At 42.6% G+C, this 24465-nt stretch overlaps 1 protein-coding gene across 6 annotated transcripts in view; it reads right to left on the bottom strand.

The window, feature by feature from the left end:
• The window catches only part of EXOC6B (exocyst complex component 6B), a 434433-nt gene that overhangs the window by 85043 nt on the left and 324925 nt on the right, over window positions 1-24465 (bottom strand). For 5 of the 6 annotated variants that reach the window (XM_075573299.1, XM_075573282.1, XM_075573265.1 and 2 more), the window contains one exon: window positions 21001-21074. In XM_075573299.1, the coding sequence (XP_075429414.1) occupies window positions 21001-21074 (74 nt within the window). Of the gene's footprint in view, window positions 1-15705; window positions 16119-21000; window positions 21075-24465 lie in introns of those variants that run through there. The other variant, XM_075573289.1, reaches the window with a different exon arrangement.

Consider the following 24465-nt stretch of genomic DNA (forward strand, 5'->3'; position numbering starts at 1 on the left):
CATCTGCCAAGCCGTTTTACTCAGATACCTAGGATTGAAGCTTTCCATCTTAATCATAACAGTCTCTCCAAACCCAGATATGACTCTACTTGGACCAGGAGATACATACACTGTTGCATGATTTAAAGGGATTAATAATAAAAGGTCACATGGAGCAGGGACACTGGGGTCACCACTATTAAAGACACAGGCCTAAGATATCCCCAGAGGGTAGGTGACTGTATTCTTGCAGCAGATGTGATGGAGTCAGGGGTGAACGTGAGCCCTAAAGGTTTTTCTCGTCACTTTCAAGTAAACAAGAGATTTGACGGTCACTGATTTTTTCTGAGACTAACTGGTTTGGAGTCAGTCTCAATGATCCAGATTATTAAAAAAAAAAAGTGTCAGAACATAACATACAAAAATGCTGTGCTCTGTTTTCATGGCAACCGAGTGCGTAGTACGGGAGAGGAAGCCTAGAACACAATGTGGGGTTTACTTCTGCATATGAGACGGGGCAACCACATGTGAGGAGAACTACAATGGGACATCTCGCACACAATCAGGATTATGATTCACAATGCCTGAGCGCAATGGGCAGAATACCCCATCGGGGCTGCCCCAGTGGGCCGTTGCTGCGGCCGGCGGCTCTTCAGCTCCCTGACCACCTGCAATACTTTCCCTCCTTCCTGCCGAGGCCGGGATCCAACTTCCGCTTGACCGGAAGGAAGGAGTTGGGAAAGTCCCCGGACCGGCAGGACTGCCCCTTAGCCCAAGGTAAGAGTGTTTGTGTGTGTTAGAGCGAGTGGTGAGAAGACTTACCTTTTCCGTAGCGGCCCTACTCCTGCAGCATCGGGTTGTCATGGTGACCAGACATCAAATGCTGCGGCGACTCGCTGTAGGACGGGCCGCTCTACATGGAATCGCCTGGGCCGAAAGGTAAGCGCAATGCGCCCCTCCTGAGAGCCCTCAGCTTTGTAACGTTCTAGGGACGGTTTGCACCTTTCTAGGGACGGATTGCACCTCAATGAAGAGGGATCTTCTGTGCTAGGGGGGAGAATGCTAAAAAGGTTGGAGGAGATTTTAAACTAGGATGGAGGGGGGAGGGGAATGAAACAGATAATGAACTAAATGGAATAGATGAGGATACAAGGTGGTATGGAGGTAGAATGGGGGCAAGTGCGAGTGTGACAAGCAGTGAGACACCCATAGTAAATACAGATAATACTAGAAAACTTCTAAAGACTAAACAAAGTGGGCGCAGAAAGGAAGGAGCAGATAAGATAATAGAACAGGCTGAAAAAAACGTGAAATGCATGCTTGCTAATGCAAGAAGCCTGACAGATAAAATGGGGGAGCTTGAATTAATAGCTGCAAGGGAGCAGTATGATATCATAGGCATTACTGAGACATGGTGGGATGAAACTCAAGACTGGACAGTTAATTTAGAGGGTTATTCTCTTTTTCGGAAGGATCGAACAAATAGAAGGGGAGGTGGAGTATGTTTATATGTTAAACCGGATCTAAAACCTATTATAAGGGATGATGTCTATGAAGGGAATGATGAGAATGTAGAGACTTTGTGGATAGAAATTAGCAGTGGAGATAAAAGTATAAAGAAAATGTTTGTGGGAATATGCTATAAACCACCAAATATCTATGAGATTGAGGAAGCTAATATACATTTGCAAATGGAGAAGGCATCAAAACTGGGTCATGTTTGCATAATGGGGGATTTTAATTATCCAGAGAGACTGGGGCAATGAGATTAGCGTTACAACAAAAGGGAACAGGTTTTTGGGGGTGCTTAAAGACAATTATATGACCCAAATTATTGAGGAACCAACCAGGAGAGGGGCAGTTCTGGATTTGGTCATATCAAACAATATAGAAGTAATAACAAATATTCAAGTCCTGGAACATTTGGGTAACAGTGATCATAACATGGTCTCATTTGAAATAAATTATCAAAAAACAGATTACTTGGGTTCAACAAAGACCTTCAATTTTGGAAAGGCAGATTTTAATAAACTGAGGTCTAATCTAGTAGTAATACAATGGGATGATGTTTTTGCAGGGAAAAATGTAGAAGATAAATGGGCAGTCTTTAAAACATTGTTAGAAAAGCACACTTATGAGTGTATACCCTTGGGTAATAAGTATAAAAGAAATAAGTCAAAACCAAAGTGGCTAAATAAACAGGTAGGGGAGGAAATGGACAAGAAGAGGAAGGCGTTTAGATTCTTTAAGTCAGAAGGGACGGAGACATCGTATCAGAATTATAAGGAATGTAACAAAAATTGCAAAAGGGCAATCAAATTTGCAAGTACCTTAATAATAAAAAAATGAGAAAAGAAAATATAGGACCCTTTCAGTGTGAGATGGGTAGGCAGATTATTGGAGATAAGGAAAAAACTGAGGTATTAAACAAATTCTTTGCCTCTGTGTTTACCAGGGAAGAATCAAGTTCAATAGTAGTGCCGCAGGAGGAAGCCACAAGCTCCATATTAATGAACAATTGGTTAACTGAGGAAGAAGTTCATAAGCGACTTGAAAAATTAAAGTAAATAAGGCACCTGGCCCCGATGGCATACATCCAAGAGTTCTCAAGGAGTTAAGCTTAGTAATAGCAAAACCATTATATTTAATATTCAAGGACTCCATTTCTACAGGCTCAGTACCACAAGATTGGCGTAAAGCAGATGTGGTGCCTATATTTAAAAAGGGAGCTAGATCACAACCGGGAAATTACATACCTGTAAGCCTGACTTCAATAGTAGGGAAACTACTTGAAGGTTTAATACAGGATAATATTCAGGAATACCTAATGGAAATAAAATTATTAGTAATAGTCAGCATGGATTTATGAAGGATAGATCTTGCCAAACTAACCTTATTTGTTTCTTTGAGCAGGTAAGTAGGAATCTAGACCAGGATAATGCCGTTGATGTGGTCTACTTAGATTTTGCAAAGGCTTTTGATACGGTTTCACACAAGAGGTTGGTGTACAAAATAAAGAGAGTTGGACTCAGTAATAATATATGCACCTGGATTGAAAACTGGTTAAATGACAGACAACAGAGGGTTATCATAAATGGAACTTTTTCAGGTTGGGCTAAAGTCGTGAGTGGAGTACTTCAGGAATCGGTACTGGGACCCCTGCTTTTTAACTTGTTTATTAATGACCTTGAGGTTGGGATCGAGAGCAAAGTCTCCATCTTTGCTGATGATACTAAATTGTGTAAGGTAATAGAATCAGAGCAAGATGTAATTTCTCTTCAGAAGGACTTGGAGAGACTGGAAACGTGGGCAGGTAAATGGCAGATGAGGTTTAATACAGATAAATGTAATGTTATGCATTTGGGATACAAGAATAAAAAGGCGACTTACAAATTAAATGGAGATATATTGGGGGAATCCTTGATGGAGAAGGCTTTAGGAGTGCTTGTAGACAGCAGGGTTAGCAATTTATTTATTTATTTATAAAATATTTTACCAGGAAGTAATACATTGAGAGTTACCTCTCGTTTTCAAGTATGTCCTGGGCACAGAGTAAAACAAATAGTACATGGTTACAAGTACAGTTACATAAATGAATAGGGTATACATTATATACAAGACATTGCGTGCACAGTTAAAGAAAATATATATTATGAGCGTATGAAACAGTTACAGACCAGGTTAAAATGTGAGACAGCCTTAGATTTGAAAGAACTTAAACTGGTGGTGGATGTGATAGTCTCTGGTAGGTTGTTCCAGTTTTGGGGTGCACGGAAGGAGGAGGAGGAACGTCCGGATACTTTGTTGAGCCTTGGGACCATGAATAGTCTTTTGGAGTCTGATCTCAGGTGATAAGTGCTGCAGGTGGTAGGGGTGAGGAGCTTGTTCAGGTATCTGGGTAGCTTGCCCATGAAGAATTGAAAGGCAAGACAGGAAAGGTGAACTTTGCGCCTAGACTCTAGTGTTGACCAATCTAGTTCTTTGAGCATTTCGCAGTGATGTGTGTTGTAGTTGCATTGGAGAACAAAACGACAAATTGAATTGTAGAGGGTGTCAAGTTTGCTAAGGTGGGTTTGAGGAGCCAAGCCATATACTATGTCTCCATAGTCAATAATTGGCATTAGCAATAGTGCCCAATGTCATGCAGTAGCTGCAAAGGCAAACAAGATCTTATCTTGCATCAAACGGGCAATGGATGGAAGGGAAGTAAACATAATTATGCCCCTTTACAAAGCATTAGTAAGACCACACCTTGAATATGGAGTACAATTTTGGGCACCAATCCTTAGAAAAGACATTATGGAACTAGAGAGAGTGCAGAGAAGAGCCACCAAATTAATAAAGGGGATGGACATTCTAACTTATGAGGAGAGGCTAGCTAAATTCGATTTATTTACATTAGAAAAGAGGCATCTAAGAGGGGATATGATAACTATATACAAATATATTCAGGGACAATACAAGGAGCTTTCAAAAGAACTATTCATCCCACGGGCAGTACAAAGGACTCGGGGCCATCCCTTAAGGTTGGAGGAAAGGAAATTTCACCAGCAACAAAGGAAAGGGTTCTTTACAGTAAGGGCAGTTACAGTGTGGAATTCATTACCCATGGAGACTGTGATGGCAGATACAATAGATTTGTTCAAAAAAAGGTTGGACATCTTTTTAGATGGGAAAGGTATACAGGGATATACCAAATAAGTATACATGGGAAGGATGTTGATCCAGGGATTAATCCGATTGCCAATTCTTGGAGTCAGGAAGGAATTAATTTTTCCCCTTAATGGGGTTTTTTGTTTGCCTTCCTCTGGATCAATAAGTATAGATATAGGATAAAGTATCTGTTGTCTAAATTTAGCATAGGTTGAACTTGATGGACGGAATTCTTTTTTCAACCTCATCTACTATGTAACTATGTAACATCTTGCTTACAATGTTTGATTCATTTTTTCTGGTATTTGTGTCTGGACTCCGTGTTTACACAGCGCTGTATATAGAATTTTGCAGGCATCACAAGTCCCTGTTCCAAAGAGCGACCAATCTTATGTCGGTGCATGGGGCACAGTGAGGTAAGGTGGCTTGTCCAATGTCACAACGACACTAAGAGTCAAACAGAACTCACCCGATTCAAGGGCAGCGACCGTACCACAAAGCCACTACTCCTTCAGGGGTTCAATCCTCGTTCTAATTTGATGCCGTTTAAATTTAAACACTGAAAACCACAGCAATACGCATGCGCATTTTGCCTTCGTTTAAGCCAGGATTTATAGAGCACGATAACATTAATCAGCATACCCTGTACATGATATACAAGGAATAAGGGCGCCCGCTCTTATTTATAATCAGCTAGCGGTGTCGCAAAAACAAGGCCGCTACTGAATTAGAGACATGAGCTCATGCTAAGCAGAGTGAGGGACGCTGCTGAAATGCCAAAGTCTGTGCAGCAGTTCACAACATCCAACCAGAAACAGGATGTTCTCCGAAATAAGAGCACAGCAAATTCAAATCCCACTCGCGAGCACATTCACATGCCTCAGACAGGTCTGCCACCCTGCCTCCCCCCATTATCTCTGAGGGATTCTGGGTAATGGCATGCAAAAGGAGCACGAAAACCGCAGAGAATTTCCCAATGAGGAATGTATAGAAAAAGCTGCATTTTTATGGGACAGTGAGCTACACCCTACACTTTCTAACCGTGCAGCGTTCACCCACTGGTCGAGAAGTCCACCATTAAACCTTAACCCTTGCACTGCTGCCAGTGGGGCCTTCCCCACAATGCACTGCAGGTGCATGAGGCTGCAGAGGTTACAATTAACCTTCCAATAAAGAGGTAAATAATGTCATGGAAAGGAATGCTGCTGGTGCTATGGAAGTGACGAGTGAAATCAAGGATTGTTTAAACTCTTTCCCCCCTCTCGTCGGGTCACGCAAGCGATGTAAACAATGGAAATAAGAAAGAAAAAAAGGGGGAAAAACAAAACAACAACACACAACACACAACACACTTGATCCTATTCCTCATATCACTCAACACAAAAACGAGTGACGGGAGCTGCGGCGAGTCCGGCGCCCGCGGGGCATTAATGGCGAGGGCACGGATTTGTGTGTCAGTTCAGCGAGGTGTCGCATTAACCCACAAAGACATGGGACCGCAGAGAACAAAATAACATTGGATCGCAAAGAGTGGAGCTTCCCAGCTCTTTGTAAGCTTATCGAGACCAGCGCTCAGCGACGGCAATTCCTCCCGAATTCCAGCACTAACTGCACACACTATACTCCGGCCTCCTCATTTTCAATTTATGTGGACAAAGCCTTTTTTGATCTATTAATGTGCATTAAAGTCCTTACTAAAATACCACTGCCTACAGCGCACACGTTTTTGAGCCTACTCTCAGTTTGGGATACAAAGGTAGCAGCGTGTGCCTATTGCTGCACTGGTGACAAATTGGGGCATATTGTGTGACAATACTGAATAACAATGCATTATCAGCACTACCAGAAACCAACTGCAATGTCTACAAGTTACGGCTGTGAGAGTCCAGCTGTGCATATCGGGAATAGTCTGAGACAGGCGCTCCAGTGTACAGTACTCAATCAGAACGTATGGAGTGCAAATCAACGCTTCCGTTCCTATACAGTATATGGACCTTTAGCAAGACAAAAAAAAGGTCTATTTATAGGAGCGAAACGTTGGGTTTCACAATAAGTTTTCGTTATGTACCCTGGAGTGCGCGGCTAATAGATTCTTTGTACCATCAGTGTGGTCAACGCATCACACCCAATCCCCTCCTCTTCACTTATCCCTTTATAACTTACCATCTTTCCTCCATCTCTGGCATATACTGTTGACTATAACTTACTCTCCAACATATACCTATATCATCTACCCCCATGCATAGTGTTGACGACTATTCAAAGGTAATATATAAATATATATATATATATATATATAAAAAAAAAAAATATATATATAATTTTCACCCAACAACCTAAATAATGTGTGGTGAAAATTGCAAAGCCAAAAAAGTCAAATTGCAAAGCCAGTACAACCAACCTCACACTGATGAGACCCACAAGGTCGAAACAGTCTCTCTGTGAGTGGGTCCACTGGCTTTGCATCTCATCCCAGGCTATTTTTAAAAGCTGTATTTAAAAACAGCGAGAATTTGCTTAAAGGTTCCATGTAATAATGGATTTGAGAAAAAAGGTGGCACTGTGTGCCCATTTGCATGTCATTTCCAAGAATCCATTGCTGCAGTGGAAGCACTGTATGCTGGGTGATAATGATGAAACGCAGGGTTGCAGACCTGTCTTAGACATGTGAAAGTGCTCACAAATTATATTTTTATTTGATATACATCGTGTCACCTTTTGCCTGAAATCTGTTTTTACATGGAACCCTTATAAGATAATGATTGCTGTTCACACAGCTTTTAAGCACAGCATGGGAATCAGATGCAAAGCCAGTCAAACCACTCACAGACCAGTTTCGACCTTAATGGGTCTCATCAGTATGAGGTTGGCTGCACTGGCTTTGCAATTTTCAACACTGAAGGATTTACCATCACATTTGAAGTTATGGTGGGTGAAAAAGGCGACAAGAAACCTCCACCGTAGAGAAGGTCCCATTGTCTGATCCATTAGTAACTTTGGTTTAATAGAGGATCTAAAGAACACCCAGCCTGATTAATGATGACATTGAGGCAAGGTATGTGAATTGGTCAGCTTGAAGTGTTCTAGTCTGAGATTATATCTGGATTCAACGTCTTGATTCATCTGTAGATAGGGACTATAGTCTCATCGTTTCTGTGGGATACGGTTCTACCTTAGTTTGTTTTAACAATGTACTTTGTTAAATTAACTTATTTTAGAAACTCTCTCCCGTGCCGTTTCCAAATCATATTGATTTTTTTTTTAAAATAAAGATTTCTAAAATAAAGGTCTGAAATGCTTTGCTCTGAATGCTTAGAAATGTAAATTGGCACAGCACAGTTACTCTTGTTAATGCCACAGCTGGATTCATTAGCTTAATTGGTGTCGGTTTTACATACAGTATTCAGTAAAAAAAACGCACGCACACACACTAGGAAGAGTGTAACACACACACACACACACACACACACTAGGAAGAGTGTAACACACACACACACACACACTAGGAAGAGTGTAAAATAAGTATGCAGATTTCAGTGTGGGTTTTTTGTTGCTTTTTTAATTTTTAAATTTATATTTTATTACGGATGTCATAAATGGTGTTGGGAGTACAGGAAAAAAAGTGGAAAAGTGATACAATTCTAAAACAGAGGTGAAAATAACATTCAATATAAAATAAATAATAACTACACAACAATGACGTAAATTATATAAAAAGGAGCGGGGAGGGGGGGATTTTGGGATAGATTATTGAGAAATGCGTTTGGGTGATAAAATAAACGCTTATTTTCTTTCTAAGGCCCCGGACATGTTACCTGCTTGCTGGCGGAAGCGCGCTGAGGCGCGCTCCCGCTCAGCACTGAGCCCCTACAGCCGCAATTAGAGCGGCTTTAGTAGGGGCTCACCTGCGCTTCCGAGCGCTTGCGGAAGCGCAGGTCTTGGGGGAATTTTAAATTCCCCCGCTTGCCGGCGAGACAGGCCGGTCACGTGAGCGGTTCGCCCAATGAGGGCGAACCAGCTCCGTGATGTCACTGGCCCGCCCCCGGCCAGTGACGCGCCCACCCCCTGACGGTCTGTCCCCCTTCTACCCCGATCCATGTCTCGTGTGTGTGTGTGTGTGTGTATGTGTGTGTGTATGTGTGTGTGTGTGTGTGTGTGTGCCTTTGTGTATGCATGTGTGTGTGTGTGTGTGTGTGCCTTTGTGTATGCATGTGTGTGTGTGTGTGTGTGTGTATGTGTATGCATGTGTGTGTGTGTGTGTGTGTGTGTGTGTGTGTGTATGTATATGTGTGTGCATGTGTGTGTGCATGTGTGTGTGCATTGTGTGCGTGCGTGTGTGTGTGCGTGCGTGTGTGTATGCATGTGTGTGTGTGTGTGTATGTATATGTGTGTGCATGTGTGTGTGCATTGTGTGTGTGTGTGTGTGTGTATGTGTATGCGTGTGTGCGCGTGTGTGTGTGCGTGAATATATTTATCAAAGTTGCACAATGTTAATAAATAATTTATTCTCACAACATGTCTTTTTTTTTTAATTTTTAAAATATTATATAATACACACACACACACACACACACACACACACACACACACACACACACACACACACACACACGTTCCCCAGTGACACACACACTGACAGCTACCAACACACACAGTGATACCCGCCTCCCAAGCGCTTGCTGTCTCCTCTGTAAGGACAGCAAAAAGCTCCAGGTAGAGCGAGCGGCAGCAAGCGAGAGCGAGCAAGCGCCAAACATGGCCAAGGCCTTATTCATAGTAATAACAATAACTCAAGACCCGGTGTTCAACTTCCTCTAGTCCAAGTAGCGATTGAGAACATCTTTCTAAACCATGGATCCGTTAGCAGAAGTCTCTATTCAGAGACTGCATATCCCCAGAAACTTCTCAGAAGTGTTTTATTTGGAATGGCGCATTAGGATAAAGCACTGAGATCTCATTAGTGAAGACATTCCTCTACCAGGATGTTTCCTCTGCAGGTATATAGTGCCACCTTGCTGTGAAGTCACCAGACTTAGACACACTGCTGGAGAAACTGGAGTAAGATTGCTGCAGTAAAAGGTAAGGACGCTTCTAACCACTAAAGTCACAAACCTGTCTTCTATAGGTGGGAAGAAAGGGCCAGGACGGAGCTAGCAGATCCATATTTCCATCGGCTTCCTAATAGATCGGCATTTCAAAGCAGACGATTGGCGTTGGAAATGGTGTTATTAATGATATTTCTACGTAGATCTGAACTCCTGAAAGTCTGACTTTGTCAGTCTGTGTCTGCGTTTTTAGGTATGCTGCAGCAACATTAATACTATTACAAGAAGTTCCTTCAGTTTATTAGTTAAAGTACAGCCATTTTTTGTATGGCTGCGCTCTTAGTCAGCGCGATTGCCCTAGCGCGCGCGACAAGCACAAATTGCTTAATGCCCCCGAGGCCGCCCACAGTGCGCGCACGACGGAGCGGCCGCTTTTTGAAGAGACAACATTTTTTGTCTTTTCAAGTGCGGCCGCGTGACGTCTGTCACGTGAGCGGTTCAGCCAATGAGGGCAAACCAGCTTCGTGATGCGTCGGCCACACCCCCCACCCCCCCCCCAATCTCCTGCAACCAAGTTCACTGATCGCCGGGGCTGCAGGTGTGCGCGAGGCTATGCGCTCCGTCGTGCAGGTAGTATAATCTAAGCCTATGTGTTGCCCACTTTGCTATTCCAGACCAAGAATTGTTCACTGTGGAAAACGTCTCGTTACAGAGAAGATTTAATTAGAATCATTAGTGGTACAGGGTAGAGATGTCATTATTCAAAGACCAAAATAAGTGAGATTTAGAGGTAATGGATGAAAAATTACTTTTTTTTAATGAAAAAAATACTGACATCTACCAGTTAGATGCCACTGAAGTCAATGGTCCAGATGCACTAAACAGTGAAGCACTTAGATAAAGTGGAAATTTGGGCAGGTTAATGGCAGGTAAGGTTTAATACAGATAAATGAAAGCTTATGCATTTGGAAAGCAGGTACTGTATAAACAGACTACTTACAAACTAAGTGGGACAAAATTAGGGGAATCCTTTATGGAGAAGGATTTCAAATTGCTTGTATTCCGCAGGTTTAGCAATAGTGCTCAATGTCAGGTAGTAGCTGCAAAGGAAAAAAGGATATTATCTTACATTAAACGGGATATTAATGGAAGGGAAGACCGAACCATTTTGCCACTGTGTAATTCGTAGTAAAACTACAACTTGAATAAGGAGAACGGTTTTGGGCACCGCTCCATAAAAAAGTAATTATGGAACGAGAAAAAGTGCAGATAAGAGCCACAAAATGAATAAAGGGGGTTGAAGGCCTGACTTATGCAGGCCAGCTGAATTCAATTTGTTTTAAAAAGAGCATCTGAGAGGGGATATGACATATTTACAAATATATTGAGGGTCAATACAACGGACTTTCACTGGATCTATTCAACCCAAGCACACTACAAAGGACACAGGGTCCATCCCTTAAGGTTGGAGGAAAGGAGATCTCACCAGCAGCAAAGGAAAGTGTTCTTTACAGTAAGGGCAGTTACAGTGTGGGACTCATTACCCATGGAGACAGTGGTGGCAGATACAATAGATATCTTTAAGAAAAGGTTGGACATATTTTTTAGAGAGGAAAGGTATACAGGGATATACCAAATAAGTAAACATGAGTAGCATGTTGATCCAGGGAGTAATCAGATTGTTAATATGGTCAGGAAGAAATGTATTTTTCCCCTTATGAGACATCATTGGATAATGTTTTACTGGGGTTCGAAGTTTGCCTTCCTCTGGATCAATGTACTGTAAGTCATAATATAGGATTCGAGTCTCCATCGTCTAAATTTAGCATAGGTTGAACTTGACGGACATATGTATTTTTTTCAACCTCATCTACTATGGAACTATGTTACTCCCATTCATTTTAATTTCCTTTAGTGAATCTGGGCTAATGTGCCCACTGACGCTAAAAAATAAATAAATAAATCAATGGGACGGATTCCAAATCAGTTTGAGTTCACAGGTCTGGAGAACAACGTGCTCAGCAACAAGGCTTCCAGCAGCTAAAACGGCCAATGATATAAGCAGTAGGGACATCCTCTGGGACAATGAGATCACTGTCTGCACATTCCAGGTGCACTAGAAAGTGAAGGTGACCTGAACATCTAAAGATGCAGTCCCACTTAGGACCAGAGTCAACTAATGGAGTTGATGGGTGTTATAAGTTAAACTAAGTGTAGTGGCCCTGTGGTAATGTCACTGCTTTGAAAGCGGGTGAACCCGGGTTTGAATCCTAATGTCTGCTCCTTGCAACATTACATACATGTGGCCCCTAGGCACGAATATTACATTGCAAGCTCTATGGTGCAGGAACTCATTGTGTCTTCAAAATGTGTATGTACAGCACAGAGGACATTGTCAGCATCATAAAATAAACAATATACAGGCAGTCCTCGTTTTACAACGCTTCGTTTTACAACGAATGGCTTATCCAACGCATACCTATGTTCATTTTTACAACGCCAAAACAGCTTATCCAACGCTCTTACAACGCTTTTCAAAGTTGTTTATGTGTGTATATATATATATTATACTATATTATACTATATAATATATTATATTATTTATTATGATATATTATATATATAATACAGTATATGCACTATATAATTTATGTGTGTGCTGCATATCTTATTGTCTGCGTAAAATGTTTGGTGTATTTTAGCATTAAAAATGCCTTCAGGAACAGAACCTTTCATTTAAACAGCGTTCCTATGGGAAAACGTGTTTCGCTTTACAACGTTTCGCTATCCAACGCCATTTTGAGTAACGCATTGTGTCGGATAACCGAGGAATGTCTGTATAAAAAAAAAACTAGGTGCTTGATACGTTTAAAAAATGTGAAACGTGTATACAGATTTTTTTAGATTATACAGTATTTGAAAGCAAAAGCCTAAATTCCCTTGATTTCAGCTTGAACGGGGCCAGGAACGGGGTAAGCAGTGCAATGGGACGACACTAAAACAGTCCAGCAGGTTTGGAGTAGTGAGAAGGGGGAACAAATGGTCCTCTTGTGCCATACGATTCTATGGTTTTAAGAACATTATTTTGGTTTTTAGACCTTGTCAGCGAGACTGGGAATCCCTCTGAGTTAGTGGAAACAGAAACTGATCTGTGTATTGTAAAAGTGTGGCTGTCCGGAGCCGTGCAAAGATATGAAACGCTGCATCGAGCGAGGGCCGCTGATTAGATCGTTGGCTGACACCCAAGACAAACCTCCGCTAACCGCGAGCTGGCTTGGGAACACAGCAGCACCAGGACGTCAAAATGATTCACATTTGACAAGCGGCAAGTTCACAGCAATTTTGAAACTCCGAGATAGTAGCTCTTTCCTCGGGCCCCGTGAGAGAGGTTTGAAGAGGCAACTCCTAACGTTTGAAGAAACTGCCAAGTTTACTACTGTTGTAGTCATTCCTTACTGATGTCATATTCATGACAGCGCTAACACATGCTGAGATGCTTCCACACACGCGGTTTACATGTGTAAATAGATGTGTGTGCAAGTCCGTGTGCGTATATTTAAAAAAAAAAAAATTAATTTAGAGAACTAGGTTGGTGGTCTTAATAGATCTACTTCTTCAGATGCAAGGATTATAACGTACCTTATCAAGGTGACCGAAGCAGGATCTCCACCCAACACCCACGATCCGAAACAGAGAAGCTTGAGAGAGGGCCAGCGAGGACCGAAACGTCCCCTATTTTTGTATTCTGTTGCATTTTAATGGATTACATAAATATCTACTTTTATCTACATATAGAGTGCCCAGGACATCCTATGTGAGCTATAAATACACACACACACACACGCACACGCACACGCACACGCACACGCACACGCACACACACGCACACACACACGCAGACAATGAGAAAGGAATCCAAGCACCGGAGAATAAACCTAAGCAGTACGGTGGGAGACTTACAGAGACAGCAGCCTATTTCTTAACCTTATTCGATTAGCCGGCATGAGCCAAATCAATGAGAAACAACATGCTTTTGGGCAATAAATTAACAGTCATAGGCGTAAGTGCACGCACACACACACACACACACACACTCACTCACTCACGCATACACACCACTACTGAATGTCGGAATTTGACATTTGGTCTCTGCCGGCGTATGACTGCCGGGGGAATCCTTCACCGCAAACGCTCCGCCGCTGGACACTCAGCCACCGGCTGTTTCACCAATAAGGTAAGTCAACTTACAGGGTTTTAGCTGTTAGTGTAGGGGGTTAAGGATAGGGGTAGGTATTTAGGGTAGGAAATGATGGTAATGGGTTTTCGGCTAACGGGTTAAGGTTTTTAGTGTAGGGGTATTAGTAGTATTAATAGGTGTTTTTAGGGTAAGGTTAGGGGCTTACCTTGGCGACGAAGCAGCCAGCAAGGAGATGTCCCTGCGGCGAGGTGAGTGGCGACTAAACACCGCCGGGACCTGTTTGTGGCAAAACGGGCATGACCAAATGTGGTATACCGCCCCTATGTCGCTAAAGGTGCTTCTGCTTCCCTTGCCGTGAGTGGTATAAAGCAGCTGATTATTCCCCTAAAATGTTTTGGTATAAAACAAAATTGACCATAAATGTGCTCTTGAGACTTTTTCAACTTAGTAAGCATGGACCCAAATAGTTCAATGGGGGCTGTTAAGTTATTGATGCTGCTGACTTATTAGTCTCACGCTAGCACATAAGTAGTGCAGGTAAATGGCTTGCCGTGTCTGCCTGTACTCTACACGCCTGTATTGCATGTTCATTCACACAAACTAGCTTTCCCAATTATAATTTGCTGTAAACAAAAGGTTGCAGAAAACAAAAAGCTGTGTACCTGCAAAGGTCAGGGCATAATGAAAAGTACTGTACCATGCGAATGCAAGCACTGACCCACCCCAAAATGGGCATTACCGGGCCATCAACGCCGTGGCTAGAGGAGTTTATCCCGCGAGGCCGGGTTAAGCGATGTTGTTCGGGGAATACCATTAACTGCACCAGGTTCATTTTAAAAGTAGGTTTTATTTCGATGCCAACACTTCTTTTAATATACACACATTCCTTGTCCATTAATGACTGAGCCACTTGATTGAGCTACCTGTGCTGAAGCAGGGATATCCTGAAAAACCGGACCTGTTGGTAGTTCCTAAGGACTGGGAGTTGGCCGACCCTGGGCTAGAACATGTAACAACTGTACCATGTCCATGTTTAGATGGCAGCAAGGAGCGACACCCTGGTGACAGTCACGGAAAACGCGAGTCTGATCAATGCCCATACATTCTCCTTCATAAACTCAACCCGCCAAAGGAAGAGACAAACAGCGAGATCAAATCCGACCTCAGGACGTTGCCAAGAGACCGTTAAACACAGGATAAACTGCGCTTTTGAGCGCCTATTCATGGGCGATGCTGGCAAAACGGAAACGTGGAGGTCCGTATGAAATAAGGGATTTTTTTTTCTTCTTAGCAAGTTGGTGCTTTTCAATGCAATAACAACAAAAAAAAGCCAGAGAGATTACATATGCTGAAGCAGAAATTCCCAACGGCGTGGTAATGAAGCGCGGTGCCTGGCCCTTCTGCCCCCCTTCCATGTCACGGGATGACAGATTGCTCCCCCATCACTCTTTTTTTTTTAGCTCAATCTATTATACGATGAAAGCTGTTCCAGTGTGAATCCTGAGAGCCGAGGCAGGATCATCGATACAAGGAGGAGAGGGGGAATAATGTCACCGCCAAGCAATATCCCTGGAGCATCAGGAAGTTATCTGAATGCAAACGGAGAGTCCTGAAAACAAGAGGTACTGCATCATCGTGGCAGCCCGGACAAAGCGCTGGTTCTGTTTGTTGTTTTTTTTTTGTTTACTGTGAGACACATAGAAAGATGGTCTTAATAGGAGAGAAGCATCAGTCAATGACTCCAACTTCATTCACACTTTCCATCCGACCCCATCCATCTTCTCAGCAAAAGCGATGACAGCGCACAATTCAACACCTCGCTCGTCCTCCTCTTCCCTTGGCATATCAATACAACAAAGTTCTACCCATAATAGGCAGCTTTTAAAAAAAAAAAAATGACTCTGCTTTCGCCGCCTCAGTGCCGATCTTTCATCTTTCTAACCATTGAGGTTGATGGCTTTGGGTAAGAGTTAATATTTTCTGTGACCAATGACTCAAAAAATGACATATTCTATGTGAATCCACTGTTGGGTTTACCTTATGGATACCTGCTAAAATCTCTATATTGCTGCTGGCAAAACTCCAGTAGTCTCATATCTACTCTGGCTTTAGAACTCCAAAGTAATGTTTGTGACCTCACACTTTCAGGTTCATCACAATGGATTAGACTACAATAACATTCCGGAACACAATGATGTTAGACAGCTTTCAAGGTCTGAAGACCTACTGTATACGGGAGGAATCTGGGGACAAACAAAATGTAACGTTGAAAGATAGAATTGTGACTTCATGGATGAAACAAGTTGCTCCTCGATGATACAAGCATTAAAGTTTGCATTAACAGGCAGTGGTGAGAGATGTTTGACACCTGTTATCGGCATAACCTCTGACACGGCCTAAACACATTACGGGCACCTCAGGATGGATGATTTCATTGATGTAACAAAAAAGAAAAATAGTGGCAATTACAAACTGCTGGTGTTGACCTCTCTCAGTATTTTTCAACCAGGGCTCCTAGGAACCCTTGGGTTCCCCGGGCATCCCTAAAGGGTTACTGGCAATTTTCTGGTCATTTGAAAATGATATCAAATACAGAAGAATTTACAATGCATCTGATCCCAGACTCGTTATTAGAGAGAGTTGGGGTTCCTTACAATGCATCTGATCCCAGACTCGTTATTAGAGAGGGTTTGGGTTCCTTACAATGCATCTGTTCTCAGACGTGATATTAGAGAGGGTTGGGGTTCCATACAATGCATCTGATCTCAGACGCGCTATTAGAGAGGGTTGGGGTTCCTCAGAATTTCACTTGGGATTCCTTAAAAAAAAAAGTTTGGAAACCACTGACCTTTCGCATAATACTGTGATGAGAAACTAACTGCTACCACTCTTCACATCAATCCCTGAAGCAAAATGAGCAAAGCTGACATATGGTGTCGTGCGGATTCAAAGGGATGTCCTTTCTCGACCCTTTATGCTAGATCTCTCTCCCACCTTCAAATGGGAGCTCCACCACAGGCTGCAGTACAGCCAATTCCACCGGTTCTAAGGATGCACAGCAATTACTACAGTACTGAAAAAAGATCCATGACTAGTTACCGAGCCTCTACAAAGTGATCGTTATCTTTTGGTGTAGCAGAGACTGAGCATCTAATTTTTAAAGTGCCAATAATTTAAACATTGGGCCCCAAAAAGGACAATTACCTTTTGCCTTTTCAAAGACCACTTGAAGTGGCTCTATTACAACTAGGTGATCATGGTCAAATCACTCTATATCCCTGTGCATCAAGTACCAAACAGATGGTGAATTATTTGGGGTACAGATTAATTGTGCCTGTTTTATGTACAGATATACATTCATGGTTAGCTCTGCACAAAAAGAAATTGCTACTGAGAATCAAGCTGCAATAGAAAGAGAACCTCTACATGATTTGCATCCCGTTCCCATAATTCCCATGGTATAGGACTACATGTTGAATCTTATTTTTTATCTATTCAAAAGTCTATGCAGTGTTATGTTCTCCTTCAATGAGCACAACGGAGTAGCTCAGTTATAAGAACATGGTATTCATGTAACCATACACAAAGTGCTCCACATCGTCGATCAAAAGGTGTCAATGAATCAATGACTGCTGACCTTGATGTGGGGTCTACCTTCTTAAGAGCACATTCAGGTCCCTATGAAGTCTACTACACATACTCATTTTAAGCAGTGATCCAACAAAGAATTACATGGCTAGGAAATGTGGGTTCATTTTACCCATTTTATGTCTGAAGAGACCAATGACCAGATTTATTCAACCGGGCTAAGGCTTAAGGAACCTTACTGCCCATTAATTTGAAAGAGCCACAAGATGGCTTAGCACCATCTAACAATTACAGCCCTCTATGTTTGGACTTCCTGTAAAGTGTATGGTCTTGGACTCCATTCTGTGTGCGTTGTGCCTGGCTTTACATGGTACTCTTTCATGTACATATCTAGTAGAGTCCTAATTCTGGCATTAAAGGTGCAAGACCATATACTCTACTTTGGGGGGGAAAAGGAAAACTCTATTTTTTCTTGATATACCAGAACCCTCTTTATGCACTCTTCCTGACTCTTAACGTAATCTCCATTAGTAGTGTGTTCAGAGATACCTGCTAGTCAACTTTCCATTCTCATTGGTATAATAAAATAGTTACTAATTGCTCCTATTCCGGATAAAGTTGATGAAGTTTTACTTTGACAATCAAAATATTGGATGACTTATGGAATCAGACTGTCAGTCTTACCAATTCCTCCTAACCGTGCAAACTGTTCATGGAAACATTTACAAAATTCCAAATATGTGATCATAATTACCAAATAAAACAACACTAAAAAGCCTCATACGGTTCTGAAAAATTAATCACACCCTGCAAATGACAAATCTACAGATGTAGCCAGACTTAATATTTTCGGCGCCGCACAAAGCCAAGTGTAAATCCCTGGAATTTATTTGCTAATCGCGGCTCACTTACCCGCTACGGAGAATCACAGGTGAAGATATTCAGTGCGCCCCCTGCCCGACACACGTACTGAACTGGAATAACATAAATAACCCCACAAATAATTCTGCCGGCTGACTGAAGCGGAGCCGAACAAAGTGCTCACGGGGGTGTAATCTCGCACCTCACCATGGTCACGGGGACAGTAAGTCTTCCTAAAGTACATCTGTACATGCAATGTGATCTGTCGTTGACCCAAGTTAAGAAAAAGCTGCAGATTGCTCTCGTAACTACGTACTTTTTCATTATGGGCTTGTATGTCAAAAACAAAGATAGACTGTCAGACTTCTCTAAACAACTCTTGTTTGCCCAGAGAGAACACCGTGTTTGATCATTCCGTTTTCATCTGTTCCCTGCATTGGATATTGTACATTAATGCCCTTTGCGGAACTATACGTTCACCGTTTGAATTGTTCTGTTTATTATTGTCCAGTTAACACTTGGAGATTGGCTCTGTGATTTGTGTGGGTTAGCTGGTTACCAAAAAACGAAAATAAATAAAATATAATAAATGACATCATTACAGGGCTTGATGGCTCTCAGCTGCTTGGGAATAAAAAGAAGTGAAATGGTCAATAAACTGCTTTTGAACACTACTTATTTTAACAGAGCTCTGGATTTGGTTGGAGTCATGTTTCCATATAGCTAATGGATTTCATAAGTGGAACCCACATGAAAGCCATTGTACGGACAATAGCCGGGTTCAGTAACCATTGAGGTGCCCGTTTAGCACAGGCTCTTTGTTCCCACTAGTTGTATCACCAATGACAGGAATGTTGAAACATTTTCATAAATGGAAGCTGGGACAATTTCTGCTATATTTCCATCACAATGGGCCACGGACTGTCCATTTCGTCCCATGGCCATGGTTGTACCCTACATCCCAACAGTGCATCACTCCAGAGTGGCCAACGGACAAAAGCTTACACTCATAGTAGACAATAATGCTCAGAAAACGGATGCTCTAGTATTACATTTGGAATGGCGTTGTTCCCCCTTTTTGTAGCACTTTGCAATAAGGGTGCACAGAGTAGGTGCTTTACTACACAGAACCATAATCACAAGTGCAGAGCTATACCAGGCGAGACTGGCAAGGTTTCATTAACGCTGTTCCTGCTGCTGAGGACGGCACCACAACAGGCAGGGTAGAAAGAACACACAGTACACGACAAGACACAAAAGGAGGACATATCAGGGGCTACGTGCTCTGTATCTCAGAAAGTCACAGGAACAACCCCACCATCTTAAAAAAACTTTAATGTGCTTGTATAATGAACTTAAAATCAAAAGATGGTCACCAAGTTCATCCGATAGGAAGCTGCAATGTCCTGCTCTTATGACACTGCGGCTTCCTATTGGCCATAGGAGTGAGGCTTAGATGGCAGCCATATTGTTTTCCCAAAAGGGACCAGAATTAGTCCTATAAAAAGGTAAATATCTTAGGAACTGGGGGGGTTCCTGGGGCTAAAAATAACACGGCTCGGCCTTGGGGGACCTCCGGCTTCCAATTCTACACACACAAAAAAACAAGCTTATATTTAACCTTGTAAATGTGTTAATGTGTAAACTCTACTTGTATACCATCCCCTAAACGTGACTTTGGATTGGTTTAAAAATGAAGAAAAATTGTCTGAAGCCACAAACCCAATTAGGAGGCAACAACCCCAAAAAAGCTACAGTACTATATATAATCATCATTTTCTAGACACCAATGTATTCTGCAGTTCAATACCAAGGAGATGAGAGACAATAGCACATTATAATATACAGACGTAGCAGGGGTTACCGCACCCGATGGCATGTTATGGTGCAATATTTTGTGCCACATTGAATCCTCTATTCTGCGTTATAAGCAATGGCAATGATCTTTGCTACATCTGTACAATGCAACTTACCAAAACTTGATCAAGATCGCACAATTATACAATTGGTGAAGAGGCCCCTCCGCCAAGGGGCTTATATCTTAACCAACATTTAGCGCATTAGAGGCCAGTAATGCATTATGGCAACCTAACATTTCATGGATTACTATAAACTCCCATTGCAAGCTTAACAAGTCACTTCTTGATATCTAATGGTCTCCTTCGTATGAACAATGTTTTTTTTTAATCACTGTCCCTGCATTCTACTCCTGCTAAATACAGAAGCTAGCAGAGAGGTCAGGAGACTGTAGTTTCCGGGACACTTCCTGAAGTTCCTGGGGAGTTGGCAACCCCTGAAGGAAAGAGCTTTCCATGTGACCCATGCTCTCGCTTGCTTAGTGTCTGAACATTAAAAGCTTGCAGAGTTTTCCCGTGTGCCCTGCTAAAAGTCATATGTACGTTACACAACACCGAGGTTGCCTTGTTTGGAAGGGGGCGAGGTTCGGCGTCTTGTTCCCCTCCTGTCCATCACTGCACAGGCAGGGAAACTAACCTGACAGTCCTGAAAGGCGAGAGAAACCCAGGTCTCTGACGTTTAATCCCCAGAGTCTAGTTTCACCTCCCCCTCCAAACTCCCCTTGCTTCCTTCTCATCTTCTCCTCTCTCCTTAAGACCTCATGGGCCCTCAGTCACACATCTTAAAAGAGAAACAAAAAACAAAACAACAAAGGCTTACTTGTCTTAAGTCGATGAAGGCCAACTGCAGCGTGTCCCCTTGGAACCCAGGCACTGGTCCAGATCTGGCAAACCCTGTGGGAAAGAAAGAGCCATGAAAAGCGCCTTTAACTAACCATGGACAGGAAGATTGGCAGACGGATGACAGCAAGGACAAGGGAGGCTGGGGGAGAGGAGGAACGAGCTTCTAAGGAGTCATGTCTCTTTTCCTTCATGCCCTTTGTCTGCCCTTCAAAATTTGTATCATCAAAACACCATTAATTCCACCGTCCTGACAGCAAGGAAACTGTACTAACTCAACCTGAAATCTATTCCCATGGGCCACTTTGGGCTTCAGAGTATTTGTTTGGTCAATGGACAAACAACTAAGCAAAAAGGGAGATGGTTGGCGGTGGGGGCAGCATTGTCCGGGCGGGGGGGATAAAGGAGAGGACAAAATAAAAGTTCCCCCCCCCCCCTTCTTTTTCTTCCCATCTTCACACAATAAAATCTTCAGCTGTGAAAAGTCCTTTCAGTTCCGAAAGCTTTTTATATTTCAGGTCGCTGAAGAATTTTCTGATTTCATGCCTGTCACCTCAACCCCGGCGTATTTATCAATAATAACTAATTCCCTGATGCATTGTTAATTGTGCTCTGGCCGCATATTTTCATTATCTGTTATGGTGCATTATTTTCAGGAGCTCCTAGTAGAGGCGCCGAGTGGGATTCTTTATAATATGATTACATGGTCTCCGCCGTAATATTATTCCAGTGAAACTCATTCACAAACGCTCATGAAAGGCAGACTTTATATCTGAAGTACAGTGCGACGCGCTCTGAAGAATGTCCGCCCAGAACTGGCATTGTGCTCAGCTCCGATGGAAAGATGCTCAGACAGTTTCACTCTAGCAAGGGCTTTTCAGCTATACAATTCAAGGGAATGTATAGGACATTTGTGGTTTGCAATTTAATTGGATCCTATTAGTTATTGGTGTCCAACACATACCAGGCATTAGTCTTGCACTTTCATTGGTTCCTGGCACTGTGGTAGAGTCTACTACACAGCTAGAAATCAACTCCTTCAATTCAATTGGTTCCTGACATTGTGATAGAGGTGTACATACTGTAGCTCTGTGTTACATGCACAGCTCAGAATAAGCCAACAATAAAACCTTCCAATCTCAAGCTTCAATCAAGCAGGTTGCATAGTTACATAGTAGATGAAACTGAAAAAAAAAGACATATGTTTATCAAGTTCAACCCATGTTAAATGTAGACGACAGATACTTATTCTATATTTGTAATTACAGCATTTCTATCCAGAGGAAGGCAAACAAAAAAAGCCATCATTATCCAATGATGTAACGTAAGGGGAAAATAAATTCCTTCCCGGCTCCAATTAAAGGTGATGTATCCCCTTGTGTGTTTGAAGTTTTGCAAGTGACCATGGAAGGATCTAAACGTTTTGGTTTCTTAAGGTTTGATGACAACCATCTCCGTTACTTCGTTGAATCCATACCCAGGTCCTGCAAAGTGCCTGTGTGCAGTCCCTATTGGTAGCTGATGGTGGCAGGGGATGGGCATCATAGCATCTTATGGGTCAGCGTTTCTTACAAGTGGCTGGGCGGTACCTGTGGCAGCGGTTGTGAAAAGCGATTCTCAAGAAAAACAAAAAACTGGGATTAAGCCTGAAGCATCTTACATACATCAATATACGGTTATTACTCCACCAGGAGGCAACTGCCCCATGATGTATGTGACAGGAAAAAGCCTCCGATTCATGTGGTCCGCAAATGGGAAAATCGTTTGCTGCCAGAGAAGCCGTCAAAGTAGGGGTTTGCAGACCCCTTTGGCAGCCAATGGGATAACAGTTTGCACATTTAACTTTTAGTCTTTTGTATGGACGGGCACATAATGCACAACTTGCCCTATTCATGAGGAAGACTCCCTTATTACTAACCCAAACAACGTAGCCCACATCTCTCTGAGAGAAGCTCTCATGTGTTGCTCAGTATGTAGCGGGTGTTTCAATACTCATATGTTTATAGCTCATGTTTAAATATACGTGTCGTATTTTAGCGTGCGAATTGTGGGCTTGGTGTCGAGAACATGGGACAAACCCCTGTGTCAGGTTTTGAGCAAATCACGATTTCCCTGCGTCTCGGCCCCTAAATTACAATGTACGGTCTTAGGGACGTGGACGCACTGTGCCCCTAAACCTTCTATACAGACCACTGCGTACATTGCCAGCACTATAGAGGAAAACATTATTAATGGGGCACGTGCAGCTCTGTGGGATATGTTGGGGGTTTCATTTGTGGCCCTTTTATTAGATCAGGTCAACCACAACACTGTATACTGATGCAAAAGAAAATAGTTACAAATGATGTTGTAGCGACTCCAGCTGCCATTAGTTAGCAATGCCCATTTGTAGGTCCAGCTTGTTACTTAAGGTGAGCCAGATTCCAATGGACAGGCTCAGAAAAACCTGATTTAAAGCGGCCGAATCCACAAAATGTATACGGAAAAAGTGCTGCTTTGGGCTGGTTGAGCTGAATCTCCAATCAAAAGGAGTCGAACAAGAACTAAAGGGGTCTTATTTGGTTAGCTTTGGGACTGGATGTGAAAAGTCTACTACTTTTAACGCTTAAATTCCAAACAAAGGGTTTAACTATATCCTAAAATATGAAATAAACATTAGACACTGTTAAACAGCTAAGTATTGTAACACCATGGAAGGCAAGAGGAAGAAGGGGGATGTCAAAGTATTTCTTACAGCTCAACAGTGGTATGGTAATATGGCGACCGACGAGAAGGAACATCACTTTCGGAGGTCATAGTCACAATATAGATTGTGTAAGTACTGTGCTTTTGCTGAAAGAGTAATTAATGCATGGATCAGCATCCCAATGGTGCTGGTAGGAAGGGAGACAATAAGAAGTTACCAGAGCCTGGTAATGGAGAGAGGGGGTCCTACTTGTTTAGGAAGTAGGAATATTAACGTTTTAAGGGAATTAGGGAAGACATGGGGAGACTAGGTTTGTTGCCGTCTCCCTCAGGTACTAGGCATGACAAGGCTCAGCCATTTGGCTTTAACGTAACTCATTTAAAACGCAACAGCGTCTCGCTTCTCATTCACGGAAGCCACGGGGTTAATAAAAACAGCAGAGGGGAAAAAGAGGGGTTAAAATGCGTTAGGGAACCCGAAGTGACAACGAGGAAAGGATGATCAGAATTGCAGGCATCATTTCTCTCTGGCTGTGGAGGGGCTAATGATTGAAATGTGCGAGCTCTGGGGGCAAAAACAAACTCGTGGGTGTTCGTACAGCGGGGAATGTGGGGCAATGGTGCAGTACATCAGGGTACAGAGCTCCTCTCTCCTCCTCCTCCTCTCCCCCCCTGCAGCAAGACTGCCAGTCTGTAAATCTTTAAGCAACTAGATTACAAGACAGAAGCTGCCAGACAACAAAACCTGGGCTTCCCCAAG

Source organism: Ascaphus truei, chromosome 1 (genome assembly GCF_040206685.1).
Source record: "Ascaphus truei isolate aAscTru1 chromosome 1, aAscTru1.hap1, whole genome shotgun sequence".
Taxonomy (NCBI): Eukaryota; Metazoa; Chordata; class Amphibia; order Anura; family Ascaphidae; genus Ascaphus; species Ascaphus truei.